Genomic DNA, 22359 nt, shown 5'->3' on the forward strand with positions numbered 1-22359 from the left:
AATTCTTTAAGAGCCATTTCAGTTTGGCAAATTAGTTATATTTAAAACATCAGTACTGAAAATTTCTATGTTTAAAGGTATCCTATAAATAGCCAGTGGTTGAAACAGTGGAAGAAATACGTTTGTTACGATGACCAGGATATTAGTAATGCAGACAAAGAGAACACCCATTCAGGTCTCGTCAATAACTCTGCTCGTTATTAAAGTTTACCTTATACACTTTCTAAATGTTCACTTTATACACTTTGTAACTATTTACCTTGTTTATAAATATTTACCTTATACACTTTATAAATGTTTACCTTGTACACTTTATAAAGGTTCACTTTGTACACTTCATAAATGTTTACCTTATACACTTTATAAATGTTTACCTTATATGCTTTATAAATGCATGTAAAATAACACATATCAACATATTACCATATGTGGTATGCATTAAAGTAAGTATCTTTCACCTTTCTTCTACCAGACTTGCAACCTTCACTTTTTATCCATATATTTCAAACTTTGACTTATCCAACCATAACACTCTTTTCCAGTCATCATCAGTCCAGTTTCTCAACAATATTTAGAAATTAAAGTGAAGTTTTTTCAACTGCTGCATAACCAAATATTCCATTCTTGTTGAGTCTTCTCAATACTATAGATCTGGACACTTTTCTGTCATTTGGTACATGGTCGTTCATCTCATGCTTGAAATCAGTGGTAGTCTTCCTTCTATCCCAAAGGCTGCATAAATGAAAATACTTAACATCAGTATCACCGAACTTAGGTCTTCTGCCTTTTACTTTCCTATTTTCAAATTTACCTGTCTTGGTCTCACAATCTAGCTTCTTTCTGTGTAGTTATGACACTGCTTGGGATACCATGATATTAATTTCAAACCCTGAATTTGATCAGTATGTTAATTTAAGCAGAATTTTTATGACATGTTTTTTGGTACAAGTATATGGGAATTCTAAAGAATGATATGTATTCTCACCCTGGCTCATTAAATTATTAATAGGGAAAGTGAATCATTACCATAGTGTTAAAAAGTACATTCTGTAATGGCATGGAAGAATTAGCCCCATAAAATGGAAAGAATAGCAAAATATTATCTTATTCTGACATTTTTGCACAATTTTGTTTATGTAGTGTGGAACACTAATTTAGTATCCTTTGAGTTTCTATTAGTTCTTGAATATAGTTCACCCACTCATAAAATCTAGCCTTGTTTGTACTTATCTGTCAGAATGGGTTGTTTTCATTCTACTGTTTGTACTTATCTGTCAGAATGGGCTATTTCCATTCTACTGTTTGTACTTATCTGTCAGAATGGGTTGTTTTCATTCTACTGTTTATACTTATCTGTCAGAAAACTTGTACATCATTGAGCTGACCTACTCTGTATGACATTGTGCTCTTTCATACATAAAAACAATCACTTTACAGGTATAAGTTTACCTAATGGAGGTCAGCCTCTATCGGAATAAAGATGTGGAATGTTGTATAAGTCGTAAGTTCAGTTTGAGGAACACTGTTGGCAAGTAAAATTTCTGTCCTGTAATTTTAAACTTCATGACAATGATAAAACATAAGTTATTAAAGACACAAATGAGAAACCATATAACTCAACTGCCTTTAAATTTAATAATAACTTCCAATCAAATCAAGATACCTACTGTGAATGAGACTGAAATTCAACCTCAGTGTAGTCATGAATGCACTTGACTGAGTATGATTCCCTTGATCAGTTATTTATAGAGATTAGAATACATTGTTTTGCACTTGACTAAGTATGATTCCCTTGATCAGTTATGTATAAAGATTAGAATACATTGTTTTGAACTTGACTAAGTATGATTCCCTTGATCAGTTATGTATAAAGATTAGAATACATTGTTTTGCACTTGACTAAGTATGATTCCCTTGATCAGTTATGTATAAAGATTAGAATAAATTGTTTCATCTGGCCAACTTGGGAGGTTTAGGTTAGACTGGCTAACATAGGAGATTTATCTTAGACTTGACAATTGGAGAGGTTAAGATGAATGTGGCCAATTCAGGAGATGTAGACTAGTCTTGTCAGTTGGGTAGAGTTAGGTTATTCTGGTCAGGTGAGTAGAGTTAGTTTAGTATGATCAGGTGGGTAGAGTTAGATTAGTCTGATTAGGTGGGTAGAGTTGGGATAGTCTGATCAAGTGTGTAGAGTTAGCTTAGTCTGATCAGGTGGGTAGAGTTAGGTTAGTCTCGTCAGCTCAATAGAGTTAGTTTAGTCTGATCAGCTGGGTAAAGTTAGGTTAGTCTGATCAAGTGTGTAGAGTTAGGTTAGTCTGATCAGGGGATAGAGTTAGGTTAGTCTGATCAGGGGATAGAGTTAGGTTAGTCTGATCAGGTGGGTAGAGTTAGTTTAATCTGATCAGGTGGGTAGAGTTGGGTTAGTCTGATCAAGTGTGTAGAGTTAGGTTAGTCTGATCAGGGGATAGAGTTAGGTTAGTCTGATCAGGTGGGTGGAGTTTTAATTTGATCAGGTGGGTAGAGTTGGGTTAGTCTGATCAAGTGTGTAGAGTTGGGTTAGTCTGATCAAGTGTGTAGAGTTGGGTTAGTCTGATCAAGTGTGTAGAGTTGGGTTAGTCTGATGAAGTGCGTAGAGTTAGGTTAGTCTGATGAAGTGTGTAGAGTTAGTTTAGTCTGATCAGGTGGCTAGAGTTAGGTTAGTCTCGTCAGCTCAGTAGAGTTAGTTTAGTCCAATCAGGTAGGTAGAGTTAGATTAGTCTGATCAGGTTGCTAGAGTTAGTTTAGTCTGATCCAGTGTGTAGAGTTAGGCTAGTCTAATCAGTGGATAGAGTTAGATTAGTCTGATCAGATGGGTAGAGTTGAATCTGATCAGGTGGGTAGAGTTGGGTTAGTCTCATCAGCTCAGTAGAGTGAGATTAGTCTGATCAGCTGGGTAGAGTTAAGTTAGACTGGTCAGTTGGGTAAACACAGGTTATACAGATTTTCCCTGATGAAAAAAAAGGTATACCTTTTAAAAGTGTTTGATTTATAGAGATTCTTATTTTTTGTCTCTAATTGATTTTTGGACCAACATGTTTTCCAAAAATCGTAAGTTATTTTGAGACTTACTAGGTTCAAATGTTAAATGTAAGTATAAAAATTGACATTGTATGTCATTTGATTATTACAGTGATCATCGAACACTTGAACAATGAAGATTTTACAACAGAGAACTTGAGTCTCTACCAAAGGCAGTTACTTTTATCATTAGTTTCTAAACATAATTCAAGTTTATACCTAGGACAGGTACTTTTATCATTAATTTCTATACATGATTGAAGACTGTACCCAGGACAGGTACTTTTATCATTTGTTTCTTTACATGAATCAAGTCTCTATCTAAGATGTGTATTTTTGTAATTAGTTTCTGTACAGGATTCAAATATATACCCACGATAGGTAATTTTATCGTAAGTTTCTATGGATGACTAAAGAGTGTAATCAGGACAGGTACTTTTAACTTTTGTTTCTATGCATGATTCAAGTTTATTTCAAAGGTCGTGTCTTTTATCATTTGTTTCTGTATATGAGTCAAGTCTCTACCAAAGGCACGTACTTTTATCATTTGTTTGTATTCATGAGTCAAGTCTCTATTAAAGACAGGTACTTTTGTCATTAGTTTCTATACATGATTCATGGCTATCAAAGACGGGCACTTTTGTCATTAGTTTCTATACATGATTCAAGGCTATCAAAGATGGGCACTTTTGTCATTAGTTTCTATACATGATTCGAATCTTTACCCAGGACAGGTACTTTCATCATCAGTTGCTATACATGATTGAGGTCTGTATGCATGTATGTATGTTTATACACATGATTCAAGTCTATCAAAGTCAAGTTCTTTCATCCTTTGTTTTTATACATGCGTTAAGTCACTATCAAAGGAAGGTACTTTTATTATTTGTTTTTATACCCGAGTGAATTCTTTACCAAAGGCAGGTACTTTTATAATTTGTTTCTATACATTAGTCATGTCTCTTCCATAGGGAGATACTTTTATCGTTAGTTTGTATACATAACTGAAGTCACTACCAAAGGCAGGTTCTTTTATTATTTGTTATATTATATGCATCAAGTCTGTATCAAAGGCAGGTACTTTTATTATTTGTTTCTGTACATGTGTCAAATCTCTACCATAGTCTCGTACTTTTATTGCTTTTTCTATGCTTGAGTCAAGTCTCTAGCAAAGGCAAGTACCTTTATATACTGCTGAAAAAAATTAAAGGAACAAGTACATATTTCAATGTATTTTTTAAGCTTGTGAGTCAAGTATGAAGCAACTCAAACGCAACTCACGTCACTCAATTAGAATACAACTCAAGGTAATCTATATAAGGTTGTTATGTAAAACTATGCCTTCCTCATTAATTGTTGAAAGAAACACTAACATGGATCTTTTGCGGCTCGTGTTGTCAGCGTATATCTTCATCTTGTGTACCAAAGCAGTCAGGCACCATCTGACAGAGAATGAGGTGGCCAGGGTGGTCTAGATGTTGGAGGATGGCCAGACCCAAAGAAGGGTGGCAGAGCGTGTCGGTGTGTCACCAAGCATTATGAATCAACTTTGGTGACACTACCAGGAGACGAACTCTTATGGCAGGAGACCAGGTTAAGACCATCATCGCTGCACAACAGCCAGAGAGGACCGCTACATCATGACTACTGCTCTGCAGGACGGATTAGCTACAGCTCGGTCACTGCAAAATGATCTTTAGCATTCCACTGGAACCCATGTCTCGACCCAAACAGTTTGCAATCGTCTGCAGGAAAAATGCCTTAGGGCCAGGTGGCCTGCAAGAGGCATTATTCTGACAGCTCGACACCGTGTAGTCAACTTGGTATTTGCTCGTCAGCACCTGGACTGGGAACTTCCTCAATGGGTCACCGTGCTGTGGACAGACGAGAGCAGGTTCTCTGTGTCTCGTGGTGATAAACATGCGAGAATGTGGAGACACTGAGGAGAGTGATTTTCCACTTGTAACATTGTGCAAGTCGACGCTTATGAAGGAGGTTCTGTAATTGTCTGGGCAGGCATATGCTTTGGTGGCCGCATGGACTTATTCATACTCGACAGGAGTGCTCTGAATGCACGACGATATAGAGAAGAAATTCTGGAACCCATTGTGAGGCCTTTTGCCGTTGCTGTCAGCTACGGGTTCATTCTCATGCATGTTAACATGTGAGCCCACGTCGTCAGACTGTGTATGGACTTCCTTGACGAGGATGGAATAGAGACTTTGGAGTGGCTCGCCAGATCTCCAGATTTAAATCCAATTGCACATTGTTGGGATATGTTGTCGAGGCATGTTGGTGAATGCCAGCACCATTCTCAGAATGTACAGGAACTCCGACAAGCTCTGGTAGACAAGTGGGCTACCATACCCCAAGATAACATCGATAGACTGATTCAAAGTGTGCCAAATCGGTGCCAGGAGTATGTCACAGCCTATGGAGGTCACACTAGATACTGAATGTTTAAACATTTCTTCAATACATGCATGTAAACTGTTTAAAGTATTTTTTCATATAGGATATCAGTTTTGGTGATATTGGTCATTTAAAAAAAATTATTTCTCCATGTTTTACTGTTCATCACACATTAAAAAATGGATATAGATGTAACTGAAATGAGGCAAATTACCTGAAAGAATAAAAGTATTATCACATTTGGAACACTGAGAAAAATTATATAAGAAAACGTACTTGTTTCTTTAATTTTTTTGAGCAGTTTAATTTGTTTCTATACATAAGTCAAGTCTCTTCCATGGGAAGGTACTTTTATCATTAGTTTGTATACCAAAGTGAAGTCTCCACCAAGGCAGGCTCTTTTATTATTCGTTTCTATACATGCATCAAGGCTCAATTGAAGATCAGAACTTCTATTATTTGCTTCTATACATGAGTCAATTTTATACCAAAAGCAGGCACTTTTATGATTAGTCTCTATTAGGGCAGGTACTTTTATCATTAGTTTCTATACCTGAGTCAAATATATAACCAGGAAATATACATTTATGATTTCTTTCTGTACATGATTCAAGTTTCCATCAAAGGCAGGTACTTTTATTATTAGTTTCTATACATGAGTCAAGTCTGTACCAAAGGGAGGTATTTTTATGGTTTGTTTATATATGATTCAAGTCTCTATCAAAGATGGGTACTTTTATCATTTCTTTCTATACAAGATTCAAGTTTATACGAAAGGCAGGTGTTTTTATTATTTGTTTCTATACATGATTTATGTCTCTATCAAACACAGTTACTTTAATCATTTGTTTCTCTACATGAGTCAATTCTCTACCAAAGACAGGAACTTTTGTCATTTGTTTCTATAGATGATTCAAGTTTCTGTCAAAGATGGGTACTTTTGTCATTAGTTTGTATTCATGATTCAAATTTATACCCAGGAGAGGCACATTTATCATCAGCTTCTATACATGATTGAAGTCTGTACCCGGGACAGGTACTTTTATTACTTGTTTCTATCCATGATTCTACTTTATACCAAATGTAGGTACTTTTTATCATTTCTACCTATACATGACTCTTGTTCATACCAAAGGCAGGTACTTTTATTATTTGTTTCTATACATGACTCAAGTCCCCACCAAAGGTATTTTTATCATTTGTTTTTATACGTGAGTCAAGTCTCTACTAAAAGCAGGTACTTTTATCATTTGCTTGTGTATATGATTGATGTCTCTACTTAGAACTGGTACCTTTAATATTTGTTTCAATACATGATTGAAGTTTATTTCAAAGGAAGGTACTTTTATCATTGGTTTCAATAAATGATTGAAGTCTCTATCAAAGACAGGTACTTTTATCATTATTATCTATACATGAGTCAAGTCAATGCAGAAGGGCGATACATTCATCATTAAACTAATGATGAGTCAAGTCTATACACAGGACAGATACTTTTATCATTTGTTTGGATACATGATTCAAGTCTTTATGACACTTGGGTACTTTTATCATTTGTCTCTATACATGATTTAAGTCTCTAGGAAAGACGGGTACTTTTGTTGTTTGTTTCTTTACATGATTGAAATCCATACCCAGAACAGGCACTTTTATCATTAGTTTCTACACAAAAGTCATGTCTCTACCAATGGCAGGTACTTTTATCATTAGTTTCTACACATGAGTCGAGTCTCTACTAAAAGCAGGTTCTTTTATCATTAGTTCCTATACATGAGTCAAGTCTATACCCAGGAAAGACACTTTTATTATTTCTTTGTATGCATGATTCAAGTTTCTATGAAAGATGGGTACTTTTGTCATTTGTTTATATACATGATTCAAGTCTATCAAAGACATGTACTTTTATCATAAATTTCTATACATGAGTCAAGTCTGTACCAAAGGGAGGTATTTTTATGATTTGTTTCTATACATAAGTCAAGTCTCTACCAACTCAGATACTTTTATCATTTGTTTCTCTATATTAATTTAAGTTTATATAAAAGGCAGGTACTTTTATTGATTGTTTCTGAACATGATTCAAGTTTATACTAAAGGCTGGTACATTCAGCATTAGTTCTGTACATGAGTCATGTCTATACCCAAAACAGATACATTTATTATTTGTTTCTATACAGTATTCAAGGCTACATTAAAGGGAGGTACTTTTATCATAAGGTTCTAAAGGTGAGTTAACCCTTTATCAAAGGCACGTACTTTTATCATTAATTTATATACAGCTGTCAACTCTTTACCATAGGCAGGTACTTTTATCTTTATTTTCTATACATGAGTCAAGTCTTTACCAAATCAGTTACTTTTATCATTCGTTTCTCTATACTGATTCAAGTTTATAACAAAGGCAGGTACTTTTATCATTTGTTTCTGAACATGATTCAATTTATACTAAAGGCAGGTACTGTTATCATTTGTTTATGAACATGATTCGAGTTTATACTAAAGGCAGGTACTGTTATCATTTGTTTATGAACATGATTCGAGTTTATACTAAAGGCAGGTACTGTTATCATTAGTTTCTCTGCATGATTGAAGTTTGTACCAAGAGCATATACTTTTATCATTAGCTTCTCTGCATGAATCAAGTCTCTACCAAAGGCTGGTACATTCGTCATTAATTTATACACATGTCTCAAGTTTATACCCAGGACACATACATTTATCATTTGTTTCTAAATGTGATTGAAATATATGCTCAGGACAGTTACTTTTAACATTAGTTTCTACACATGAGTGAAGTCTCTATCAATGGCAGGTACTTTTATCATAAATTTCTATATACGAGTGAAGTCTTTACCAAAGGTAGGTACTTTATATGTTTATAAAATATGTTTATATAAAGAGTCAAGTTCTTCCATAGGCTGGTACTTTTATCATTAATTTGTATACATAAATGAAGTTTCTACCAAAGGCAGGTACTTTTATCATTAATTTGAATACATAAATGAAGTTTCTACCAAAGGCAGGTACTTTAATTATTTGTTTCTGTACGTGAGTCAAATCTCCACCAATAGGCAGGTACATTTATCATTTGTTTCTGTACAGGATTGAAGTCTCTATCAGAGGTGGGTACATGACTGAAGTCTGTACTCAGGACAGGTGCTTTTATCATTTGTTTGTATATATGATTGAAATTTATACCAAAGGCATACACGTTTTATTTGTTTCCATACATGATTCTAATCTGTACAAATTGTAGGCACTTTTGTCATTAGCTTGTATACAAGAATCAAGTTTCTACCAAAGGCAAGTACTTTTATCATTTGTTTTCATACATTAGTCAAGTCTCTACCAAAGGTAGGTACTTTTGTGATTTGTTTCTATACACGAGTCTAATTTCTACTAAAGGCAGGTACTTTTATCATTAGTTTCTATATATGAGTCAAGTCTCTATGAAAGATAGTTATAAAGATAATGAGACGATGAACATTTTAAAGGTAAGAAGTTCTTTGTAAGTTGTGTTGCTTTTGTTAGTTAATGCTTAAAGTTTTTGCTCATGTTAGACACCTAAAGTTAAATATTAGTTCACAATTGAAGTGTTTTACAGATGTTGAACACCTATAATTCAATATTAGTTAATGCTCAAACTGTTTTACCTATGTTAGACACCTGAAATTATATATTGGTCAACGCTTAGTGTTTTTGTGATGTCGTAGACCTGAAATTAAATGTCAGTTAATGCTTAAAGTGTTTTACTAATGTTGAATGCCTGAAATTAAAGATTAGTTACTGCTTGAAGTGTTTTATCGATGTTGAACACCTGAAATCAAATATTAGTTAATGTTTAAAATGTTTTACTGATGTTGATCATCCAGGATTGAATATTAGTTGACTCTTAAATTGTTTTACTAATATTAAACATCTAGAATTAAATGTGAATTAATGCTTAAAGTGTTTTACTGAAGTTAGACACCTGAAATTAAATATTAGTTAATGCTTAAAGTGTCTTACTGAAGTTAGACACCTGAAATTAAATATTAGTTAATGCTTAAAGTGTTTTACTGAAGTTAGACACCTGAAATTAAATGTTAGTTAATGCTTAAAGTGTTTTACTGAAGTTAGACACCTAAAATTAAATATTAGTTAATGCTTAAAGTGTTTTACTGAAGTTAGACACCTGAAATTAAATGTTAGTTAATGCTTAAAGTGTTTTACTGAAGTTAGACACCTAAAATTAAATATTAGTTAATGCTTAAAGTGTTTTACTGAAGTTAGACACCTGAAATTAAATATTAGTTAATGCTTAAAGTGTTTTACTGAAGTTAGACACCTGAAATTAAATATTAGTTAATGCTTAAAGTGTCTTACTGAAGTTAGACACTTTAAATTAAATATTAGTTAATGCTTAAAGTGTTTTACTGAAGTTAGACACCTGAAATTAAATATTAGTTAATGCTTAAAGTGTTTTACTGAAGTTAGACACCTGAAATTAAATATTAGTTAATGCTTAAAGTGTTTTACTGAAGTTAGACACTTTAAATTAAATATTAGTTAATGCTTAAAGTGTTTTACTGAAGTTAGACACCTGAAATTAAATATTAGTTAATGCTTAAAGTATTTTACTGAAGTTAGACACCTGAAATTAAATATTAGTTAATGCTTAAAGTGTTTTACTGAAGTTAGACACTTTAAATTAAATATTAGTTAATGCTTAAAGTGTTTTACTGAAGTTAGACACCTGAAATTAAATATTAGTTAATGCTTAAAGTGTTTTGCTGAAGTTAGACACCTGAAATTAAATGTTAGTTAATGCTTAAAGTGTTTTACTGAAGTTAGACACCTAAAATTAAATATTAGTTAATGCTTAAAGTGTCTTACTGATGTTAGACACCTGAAATTAAATATTAGTTAATGCTTAAAGTGTTTTACTGAAGTTAGACACCTGAAATTAAATATTAGTTAATGCTTAAAGTGTTTTACTGAAGTTAGACACCTAAAATTAAATATTAGTTAATGCTTAGTGTTTTACTGAAGTTCGACACCTGAAATTAAATATTAGTTAATGCTTAAAGTGTTTTATTGAAGTTAGACACTTTAAATTAAATATTAGTTAATGCTTAAAGTGTTTTATTGAAGTTAGACACCTGAAATTAAATATTAGTTAATGCTTAAAGTATTTTACTGAAGTTAGACACCTGAAATTAAATATTAGTTAATGCTAAAAGTGTCTTACTGATGTTAGACACCTGAAATTAAATATTAGTTAATGCTTAAAGTGTTTTACTGAAGTTAGACACTTTAAATTAAATATTAGTTAATGCTTAAAGTGTTTTACTGAAGTTAGACACCTGAAATTAAATATTAGTTAATGCTTAAAGTATTTTACTGAAGTTAGACACCTGAAATTAAATATTAGTTAATGCTTAAAGTGTTTTACTGAAGTTAGACACTTTAAATTAAATATTAGTTAATGCTTAAAGTGTTTTACTGAAGTTAGACACCTGAAATTAAATATTAGTTAATGCTTAAAGTGTTTTGCTGAAGTTAGACACCTGAAATTAAATGTTAGTTAATGCTTAAAGTGTTTTACTGAAGTTAGACACCTAAAATTAAATATTAGTTAATGCTTAAAGTGTCTTACTGATGTTAGACACCTGAAATTAAATATTAGTTAATGCTTAAAGTGTTTTACTGAAGTTAGACACCTGAAATTAAATGTTAGTTAATGCTTAAAGTGTTTTACTGAAGTTAGACACCTAAAATTAAATATTAGTTAATGCTTAAAGTGTCTTACTGATGTTAGACACCTGAAATTAAATATTAGTTAATGCTTAAAGTGTTTTACTGAAGTTAGACACCTAAAATTAAATATTAGTTAATGCTTAGTGTTTTACTGAAGTTCGACACCTGAAATTAAATATTAGTTAATGCTTAAAGTGTTTTATTGAAGTTAGACACTTTAAATTAAATATTAGTTAATGCTTAAAGTGTTTTATTGAAGTTAGACACCTGAAATTAAATATTAGTTAATGCTTAAAGTAGTTTACTGAAGTTAGACACCTGAAATTAAATATTAGTTAATGCTAAAAGTGTCTTACTGATGTTAGACACCTGAAATTAAATATTAGTTAATGCTTAAAGTGTCTTACTGAAGTTAGACACCTGAAATTAAATATTAGTTAATGCTTAAAGTGTTTTACTGATGTTGAACATGTGAAATTAAATATTAGTTGACACTTAAACTGTTTTACTGATATTAAATATTAGTTGACTCTTTGAGCCCATTTTATTATTGTGCAGTAAGTATATGTTTGCTGAAATTAGATTTACAGTTGTTGTGTTTGAAACTGAATTTATGTAGGATGTTTCCAGATGAGTTACAGTTCTTAGAAAAGGAAGTATAAAAGATCTATGCAACATATTAAAAAAACTGACAGGAATTTCAACAGACAATACAAGTTTTCAGATTTTTGGAACAAATATTTCCATTAATATTTTTATATACATTATAAACTTTTATAATTAAGCTTATTTTAAAGAAGAATGTGAAACTTGACAAAATTGTATACATTAGAAAATTAAAAGTGTTAATTTTTATGTGAGTATTATGCAGGTTTAGCATTACTAACTACAAGATAAAGCAACAGTTGAACTTAAGTAGTAGAGGTACATTCATGATGTTAGAAATCTTGATAGAAATGAAATAAAAACCCTATAACCCAAGTGCTTTTAAAAGGTTCACCTTTCTTCTTTTCCCAGTTTGTCTCTGAAGAAGAAAGGCGAACCCTTGTAAAACACTTGGGTTATAGGGTTTTTATTTCATTCATATAACAGAAGTGATAGTATTGAGTTTTAGTGTACTGGGCTGTGTACCTGAGGGTCTTGAATTTTAGTGTGCTGGGCTGTGTACCTGAGGGTCTTGAATTTTAGCGTGCTGGACTGTACACTTGAGAGTCTCAAGTTTTAGTGTGCTGGGCTGTGTATCTAAAGGTCTTTTGTTTTAGTGTGCCAGACTGTATACCTGATTGTTTCAAGTTTCAGTGTGCTGGACTGTTTACCTGAAGGTCTTGAGTTTTACTGTGCTGGACTGCGTACCTGAAGGTCTTGAGTTTTACTGTGCTGGAGTGCGTACCTAAGGGTATTGAGTTTTAGTGTGTTGGACTGTGCATCGAAGTGTCTATGGCTCAATCCCTATTAATACTAAATAAAAACTGCCCATCAAAATTTAGGGGCACAGGTGCATTATGAGTATGGCAGTCAAATCTCATTATTCATTCAGGTTAGTGTAAAAGTTAACAATGGGTGGTGTTGAGTAGCTGATTTCCCTTGTGTCTATGGCTTCAAAACTTGGGACGAAAAATACAGCCAGACCTTGAGTATCTTCTCACAGACTTCAACAAACAAACAGTACAGCCAGACCTTGAGTATCTACTCACAGAATTCAACAAACAAACAGTACAGTCAGACTTTGAGTATCTTCTCACAGACTTCAACAAACAAACAGTACAGCTAGACCTTGAGTATCTTCTCACAGAATTCAACAAACAAACAGTACAGCCAGACCTTGAGTAACTTCTCACAGAATTCAACAAACAAACAGTACAGCCAGACCTTGAGTATCTTCTCACAGAATTCAACAAACAAACAGTACAGCCAGACCTTGAGTATCTACTCACAGAATTCAACAAACAAACAGTACAGTCAGACTTTGAGTATCTTCTCACAGACTTCAACAAACAAACATATAACTAGGTACATACAAAACTGAAATGATAAATTTCAGAATATTTGCAAAGTTTTAATGTTTTATATAAAAGGTTTTTTTCTGTTTAATGTCACCATGACAATTAGGTGACATTGCACAATCTTTTTTTTTTTAATACCATGATATTTGTGGTTTACAAAGCTTGTAATGACAGCTGTGTTTATTCACTGGCTCCATAAAGTGTATCAAAGATACAATGGACTAATCAGCATTATGATAAAGGACAAAAACCTTTGTGTGAGTAATGTTGTAGTGAATTAAGATAATTCAGGGTAATCAGATAATAATAACATTAACAACCTTATCAACAACAGTGTACATATAATTTTATAAACAGAATGAACTTTGGAGGGCATTAAGTTTTCTTCACTGTTTTTAAACATATCTGAACTTGAAGGACATGATACTTCTCCCAGAAATATGTTGCCTCACTTGTTCACAGTCAGAAGTTTGAACAATATTTCATTTAGTCAAAATTCTTTCATTTTCCAACCAGTGTACAGGCAGTAAAATGTTTAGTTAACTCTTGGTGTCACTGAGTTAGTTTATTATACATACACAAGCATCATTTTTTGAAATAGTTTCTCAATGTACCTAATTAATTTGAATATGTCTGAAATTGTTTAATAAAATGAAGTGTGCAGTAAAGTTAATTACTTATATATTAGTAGTTTGTGAATTAGTTTATATCAACCATTCTATCTTCTGAAGCTGGTATACTGACAACATACGAGTACTGTGGTATCAGTCACTTCATCACACAGAAACCTGATGGCTGAATGTTAGTATTAACGTCCTGATCTACTGCTGGTGGTCTTTCAGTAGTTTTATTGGCTACTTTCTAATGATGAATATGACTTTAGCTAGTATCAAACATTAAGAAGTTTGTATGTTCAGTAGTATCTCTTGATGTAACAAGCTTTTCTTCACTTGTATTTGTTAGTTTGTAATGTATAATAAATTACATTTATCACAACTAAAAACATTCCTAATGTTAGAGGCAGATCAGTGTTTCTGGTCACCACTCTTCGAAAGTCATATGTGTTATTTACAGTACTGTACTCTAGATCGTTAACTATTTCTCATTTATTTTACCTTCTTTAATCTTGGATCTTATGTTAACAAGGTATTAGTATTAGTGTTATATATTACACATACCAGAATCTTCTTTCTAGTAGGTGTGAACTAGCTTCAGCTCTGAACAGGGACTCAGAACATTTTATACTACCTGTATACATGAGAGAGAAAAATATTCTCTATTGGAGTTACCTACTAAACAGAACTTTACTATGACTAACTAGTTCTTTTTTTCTAACATCAGAATAAACAGTGCAGTTTTTAGTTTGTTTTGTAAAAATATTAATTTTGTGTAAAAGTTTTCTGAAAATCTTTGTGTTATGGTTAGAGCTAGGCAGTTAGCAGACCACCCTATCTGATTATTCTCACAAGACAAAAATTAATCCATTCGTCTCTGACAAGATGGCTACGGAAAGTAGAAAAATGGTGAAAAACATGTGGCACAATACGTTTTAAATGTAATATAAACATTTACTGTTTTACTAACTGTTAGTGTTGAGATGGTCAGGATTTTCTTTGTTTTGAAATACCAGTAATCTCCTCTGATGTTTGAAATCATGTAATGAAAACATGTTATACTATTGCTATTTAAGATGATAATTTGTGTATTTAAAATATGCTTAATGTTAGAATGAACTGTGTAGTCAGTTTGTGTGTATTATTTGAATAATATAAACACTGAACCATGTAGTCAGTTTATGTGTGTTATTTGAATAATATAAACAATGAACCATGTAGTCAGTTTACGTGTATCATTTGAATAATATAAACAACAAACCATGTAGTCAGTTTGTGTTATTTGAAAAATATAAACAACAAATCATGAAGTCAGTTTATGTGTATCATTTGAGTAATATAAACAATGAACCATGTAGTCAGTTTATGTATTATTTGAATAATATTAACAATGAACAATGTATTTAATTTATGTGATGTGTATTATTTCATTAATATAAGCATACAAATAATATTCAGTAAATAAAGATTTGAGTTATTAAGCGGCTTAACATTACCACACCAAATGCACACATTGAACAAATCCTATCCTTACCACACCAAATACGTTACCTTACTTTTACCTAACCATATACATTGAACAAACAATACCTTACTATTACCTAACCACTTACATTGAACAAACAATACCTTACTATTACCTAACCACATACATTGAACAAACAATACCTTACTATTACCTAACCACATACATTGAACAAACAATACCTTACTATTACCTAACCACATTGAACAAACAATACCTTACTCTTACCTTACCACATACTTTGAACAAACAATACCTTACTATTACCTAACCACATACATTGAACAAACAATACCTTACTATTACCTACCCACATACATTGAACAAACAATACCTTACTATTACCTAACCACATACACTGAACAAACAATACCTTACTATTACCTTACCACATACTTTGAACAAACAATACCTTACTATTACCTAACCATATACATTGAACAAACAATACCTTACTATTACCTAACCACTTACATTGAACAAACAATACCTTACTATTACCTAACCACTTACATTGAACAAACAATACCTTACTATTACCTAACCACATACATTGAACAAACAATACCTTACTATTACCTAACCACATACATTGAACAAACAATACCTTACTATTACCTAACCACTACATTGAACAAACAATACCTTACTATTACCTAACCACATTGAACAAACAATACCTTACTCTTACCTTACCACATACTTTGAACAAACAATACCTCACTATTACCTAACCACATAATTTGAATGTAATAAAACCTCATGTTATGTCTTCTTGTACATGACATTTGAAATTAAGCCAGCTATAGAATAATAAGAACTACATTGAAGCTACGATAACTTGTACTTTATTGTCTTTATTTACATTTTGAATATTTAAGTATTTTAGTAAATTAATTTAGAAACATATAATTAGCCAAGATTTTAACACTGTGTTAAGGTTTCAACTAATGTATCTGTGTTAAGTCCAAAACAGACTATGCCCTGTTTTATCTATAGAAACCAGAATCATTGAGGAAAGAAGAAACAGCAACCATTTCTCAAAATGGACAAGTATTAATGAACACACAGCTTAGTGATGAAGCATGGCTATTTTGGAGAAGAAAGCAGTTGAAATGATAAACCAATGACACATAACAGATTAGTTGATTTAAACCTCACCAAGGGTACACTCCTCTAAATACTGGCAAGGTGCAGTTTTTGAAAGATTGAAACTGTTGTTTTAGTCTTATTGTCATAAGATATGCTGTTTTTAATTAATACAATGTATTTTAACTCATTGGGAAAGTTTTTACCTGTTACTTTCAGGAAGCACATAGAACAGAATAAATAAACAATGCTATTAAGTGTATAATATAAAATTGAGTACAGTAAAATGAAATGTTCATAAAAACCATCCACTGTTTTATTAATATAGTTATGTTTTAAGAACATCTAATTAAGTCATTTTTAATAATCAAACTGTGGGTGCTTAAACCAGTGAACTGGCTCTGTATACTTCACAAAGTAAACAACTTCCAGGTATCTACTTAATGTCACAGAACTCTTTATACAAAAACATAACTGTTGGAAAATGAAGAATCCTTTTCAATGTTAAGATAAAAGCAGTATTATAGATATTTCTTGTATTGGAAAATAATTTATCATAGAAACTATAATGATGGTTATTAATATTTAAATGCATTTTCTTTTTCACAATGAAATTAATAATTAAAAGAAGTAACAGCAGACTTAATAATTCATTGATTGTTTTACTGTTTACCCAGCACAGTAACTGTCTTAGTGAATGAGCAAGTGTAAATAAATAGATTTTCCTTAATTCAACTAATGAACCAACCATGGTTATTGAAGATTTTGAAAGAAAAAAGTTGCTACTACCAGGATATCTGGACTAGGTCATTTTGGGTTATAAATTTTCTTTATGTACTCTTCTCTGTCTTCAACATAATACTGACCAGTTTTACCTCTCTGTAAAACTATACTTTTTATAAAATATTTATAACATAAGATTCACAGCAATTAAATTTACTCATCACTTAAGTAAACAAGTTGTATACAAATTTGTACAATTTCAAAACTGATGAGCAGAAAGATGAAGCACCACATAAATCACTGATTAAATTTTAGTCTGAACTAACTACCAACTGGAGTGTCTTCAAACTGATCCATGTGATAGTTACTGATTCAGTACTAGTCTCAACAAACAACCAATTGGAGTGTTTCTCTGAGTAAAGTATATGGACTACCTTCAAACTAAAATCTACCTGATTAATTCTCTAAACTTACTAACTATAGATGCTTTCCACATTTCTAAAGATGAAAGTAACTCAACATTTCATAAAGTTTCTGAGCATGTGTACTAATCTCTTCATCACCGGTGGCTGACAATGTCACCATCTTTTTGGATATAGCATCTTTTCCTAGATGTCCAAAGATTGTAGAGTAGAATGTCTCTGGAGATGGTGCTTTGTCATCAACAGGCAAGTCCTGAACACGAAGGCTTTGCTTGGCAGCTAAAGCTGTCACATTTTCCAAAAACGTGAGTAGTCGTAAAGTGACATCTCTACCATTCTTGTTAATGTCCAACATGTCACTGAGTGGAGGACACTACATATAAAGAAAGCTTGTCTAAAGTAATGATAGAGAATGTTCTATACATACACTGCTAGCCAAAATCTTAAGGCCAATGAACATAAAGAAAAAATATGCATTTTGCATTTTTAGACTCAACCACTTATTTGAGTAGAGCTTTGAAAGATGACAATAAGAAAAGGGACAATATAAATAAAAACCTTTTTTAGCATTTAAAAGGGAAAATGTGAACACTATGAAATTAGCCTAAAAACTAGCTGGTCAAAAGTTTAAGACCATACCAAAAAGAAGTCCTAAACAGGGTAGGAAATGCCAAACAAGTGGTCTAAGTAGTGAGTTGCATGGCCGTCATTGCAAATAACTGCAAACATTCCCTTTGGCATGATTGATAAAGCATTTGCAGAAGACTGACTGGAATGTTATTCCAAGTGGTGAAGATCATAAAGATCATGCACTGTTTGGAACTGATGTCCATTTCTATAGACTTTCCTTGCCATCCACTCCCAAATATTTTCAATGGGGGTTCAGTTTGAGCAAACATGCTGGATGGTCCAAAAGAATCACGTTATTCGTCATGAAAAAGCCCTTTGTCCCGTGGGCATTGCGGATTGCAGCGTTGTCCTGCTGTAAGATCCAGTCATTTCCACACAAGCAAAGGCCTTCAGTCAATAAGGATGCTCTCTCCAACATGCTATGTAGCCAGCTGCTGTTTGATATCCCTGTATAACCTGAAGCTCCATTGTTCCATGGAAGGAGAAAGCACTCCACATCATGATGGAACCTCCCCTGCTACATCGTGTAGAAAATGTCTCTGGTGGGATATCCTTATCTTGCCAGTAATGTTGGAAGCCATCTAGACGATCCAGATTAAATATTTTCTCAGCAGAGAACAAAATCTTCTTCCACTTTTCTACGTCCCATGTTTGGTGCTATTCAGCAAAGTTTAACTGAGCTGTTTCGTGGTGTGGAAGGAGGCGTGGCCTTTGAAGACGTTTACAGATTTTAAAGCCTTTTTCTCATAGATGCCATCTTGTTGTTCTTGAGCTGCATTCTGCGTCCGTAAGGGCCTTAATCTGGTTCGATGATTGGCTGGTATCTTGCCGTACAACCCGTCGAATCTTCCTGTTTAACGCCGTCGAAATTTTCTTGGGCCGACCACTTGAAATTCTCATTTCGTATCCCTCAGGGCCTTTTAAAAAATTTGCAACAGCAGTTTTACTACGCCCAATCTCACCAGCAATGGCACGTTGAGAGAGACCTTGCTTTCGCAGGTCGACAATTTTGCCACGTTCAAACTCTGTCAACTTTTTAGCCTTTGCCATGTTTTTACCCAATGTAACACAGGAGATGTCAGTGGGAGATGTTGACAACGCTAATGCTTGAACACAAATGATACGTGTTTACTGATTAACGCTTCGTTTCAGTATGGTCTTAAACTTTTGATCACCTGGTATTTAGGCTAATTTCATAGTGTTTGAATTTTTCCTATTAAATGCTAAAAACTTTTTTTATTTTTATCTTCCCTTTTTTTTATTGTCATCTTTCAAAGCTCTACTCAAATAAGTGGTTGAGTCTAACAATGCAAAATGCATATTTTTTCTTTATGTTCATTGGCCTTAAGATTTTGGCCAGCAGTGTGTATAACATACTTTCATACTGAACAAATAGCTGTATTCTCTTCATTTCACATAATGTAACACACCATACCACTTTTAAAATAGAAGTTATGTATGTGGTATGGTTTTCATAGTTACTTCGTTTTAACATACTTTATACAGACATATTACACAAAAAAAGAAGTGGAAAGCTTTGTTAACAAAACATTAGGGGAATATTTTCTTAGTACTTAAAAGTAAAAAATGTGCGACTTTAATATGTAAAAAATGGTGGTTTCGTCAGTTTTAAGATTTCCTGGATAAAGTGTTTCAACTAGTCCAACATGTATAATCTAATGAATTCTCTGAAGGTCTCACCTTGGAAGCTAATAAGAAAGGAATCATGTCTGGGCTACAGGATAAGTTGTTTAGAAGCTTCAGGGCTTGGATTTTGATAGTGTTTCCTTCTTCTAAAAGTTCGAATAGAGAATGAAGTTTTCCTTTATAGGGGGTCACTGTTACTTCTTCAAGTGCCAAGTTTGCAAGAGCTGTTAAACTGAGAGCTCGGAGATAGGCACCTGCCTCAGGGTCTGTAGCATATCTCAATAAAACTGGGACACATGGCTGTAAAATGAAACAAGATCTGTTTTGTTGTGAATGATCAAACCTGATATATGTTATGAAAAGCCTAAAGGAAATTAAATCATTTCAGTTTACACATCTTACATATAAAAACAGCTTACTATTATTACATGCGTAAGTTAGCTATACAGGATATTTAGGTATTACAAAAAGTGCACGGAAGATAATTTCAATTTAATCAAGTCTGACATAATGTGTGACTGTGTCTTGTGGTTTTATGTGTTTTCTCTTGAATTTATAAATACAGTAAACTACACTTAAGAAGAAAAAACATGAATGTCTTAGCTTAAGAACAAAGAAATAAATATAAAAATTGAAACATTTAAAAAGTTGTCATTAGACAGCTTATGAAGTATTAAAAACCAAGATATCCAAGATTTATCATAAAAGTTAACTGTAAATGTTTCTTTTCCACATTCTTCTTAAACTGTAGATTTCAAATAGTCTTCTAGCTCTACTTTTCCAAAATACCGTTGTTCAAGAAGCTTTTCATACAATACCAAAATTCATCAGTTGGGATGGATAATGAGAGACTAAACCAATGGTGCACAAAGTCCGGCCCGCAACGAGTCGTCGAGTGGCCCGCGATGTCCAACGGGAATGTCAAACATAGAGAGTTTGTGCGCTTAGATTTCGCGCCTGCGCGAAGATTAAGCGCTATAGATAAATATGCATTAGATTAGATACTGGATGGTTCCATATTTGTGTCAAGCAATAAAGACAATTTAATAAGCAAATCTCGTTAATGCATAGGCATTTAATCATTGGCGCAATGACATAATATTTCCGTAATTACGAAATCTCACGCGTTCCAATTGTTCTTCGAGATTTACTTACAAGCCATATTTTGATATTATTTCATAACAAAAATGGCAGCTAATTGTAAAAGAAAAGTTGACGACGAAAACCGGCAGTTTCATGATGATTGGACTGTGGAATATTGTTTTGTTCAACAACAGAAGAACGTGATTTCTCTGCTGTGTCATTCGACAGTAGTAGTGGCATAGGTATCCAATATAAAGCATCATTATGAGTCGAAGCATAAAGATTTCCACAACGTTGTCAGTGTTGAACGAACAGCTCGAATTGAATCTCTGCAGTGGTTGCTGAATCACCAGTAGAACGTTTTCTCAAAGCACTCAGCAGATTCAGGTGCAGCATGTGATATTTCATTGATGATAGCAAAATCTGGCTGACCGTTCACTGATGGTGATTTTGTCAAGCAATATATGATTACTTCATCGGAAAGGTTGTGTCTGGAAGCAGTTCGCAAGCTACAGATGGTGGCTTTGAATCGTATGACAGTTCAATGAAGAATTTCACACCTCTCAGCAGACGTGACAAGACAGCTTACAAATAAAGCAGCCAACTGTCTACTTCTCTTTGGCAGCAGACGAGTCGACTGGCATCAGTTCAACAGCACAGCTACTAGTTTTTGTTTGTGGCGTGTCGTCATCGTTTGATATCACAGAGGAACTAATCGGCATGGGTTCCATGAAGGGTCAGACAAATGGGTCTGCTCTATTCGAGGAGACAGTACGATTGTGTAGTAATGTTTCATTGGACTTCACGAAATTGGTAAGTGTGATAACTGATGGAGCACCAGCCATGACCGGAGATAGTGGCGGGCTGGTAGCACTGTTGATGAAGCATCGAGGAAAGCAGAAGAGACAGTTGATGAAGTTGCACTGTATTATTCACCAACAGAACTTGTGCAGTAAAGAACTTGGTCTTCAGGCACTGATGGCATTAGTGATGAAAACCATTAATTTCATGAAATCACGAGGGCTCAATCACCATCAGTTCCGAAGTCTTCTTGAACAAATTGATTCAGACTATGGTGACCTTGTGTATCACTATGAAGTACACTAGCTGAGTCGAGGAAAGATGCTCAGAAGATTATGAGGTGATAGAATTCCTCAGAAGCAAGAACAAAGACATAGAAGTGATTTCCATGACTGATCCAGCATGGCAAGCTGATTTGACCTTTCTGGTCGACATGACACAACACTTGGATGATCTTAATTTGAAGTTGCAAGGCAAAAAATCAGCTTGTCTGTCAGCTTGCAAATCACGTCTCAGCTTTCAGGACAAAGTTGCAGTTGTTCTGGCAGCAAGCAGCATCAGGCAACTTTGTGCACTTTCCCACTTTTCAGTCACAGCTACAGAAGAATTAG

General features: G+C 33.4%; 1 protein-coding gene and 1 long non-coding RNA gene across 3 annotated transcripts in view; one reads left to right on the forward strand and one right to left on the reverse strand.

The window, feature by feature from the left end:
- On the forward strand, nucleotides 1-16749 carry LOC143236867 (uncharacterized). 2 transcript variants are annotated; one of them, XR_013019775.1, is made up of 2 exons: nucleotides 1-175; nucleotides 16353-16749. It is a non-coding gene; the product is annotated as an uncharacterized LOC143236867 (long non-coding RNA). The 2 variants fall into 2 exon arrangements; XR_013019774.1 differs by lacking the exon at nucleotides 1-175 and adding an exon at nucleotides 182-8331.
- The window catches only part of LOC143236866 (uncharacterized), a 13738-nt gene continuing 7557 nt past the window's right edge, over nucleotides 16179-22359 (reverse strand). Inside the window, exons 4-5 of the mRNA XM_076475508.1 lie at nucleotides 19919-20164; nucleotides 16179-17960 (exon numbers count right to left, since the gene is read on the reverse strand). Coding sequence (XP_076331623.1) covers nucleotides 17664-17960; nucleotides 19919-20164 — 543 coding nt within the window. The 3' untranslated portion in view covers nucleotides 16179-17663. The remainder of the gene's footprint in view (nucleotides 17961-19918; nucleotides 20165-22359) is intronic.

This window comes from Tachypleus tridentatus, chromosome 13, assembly GCF_004210375.1.
Source record: "Tachypleus tridentatus isolate NWPU-2018 chromosome 13, ASM421037v1, whole genome shotgun sequence".
Taxonomy (NCBI): domain Eukaryota; kingdom Metazoa; phylum Arthropoda; class Merostomata; order Xiphosura; family Limulidae; genus Tachypleus; species Tachypleus tridentatus.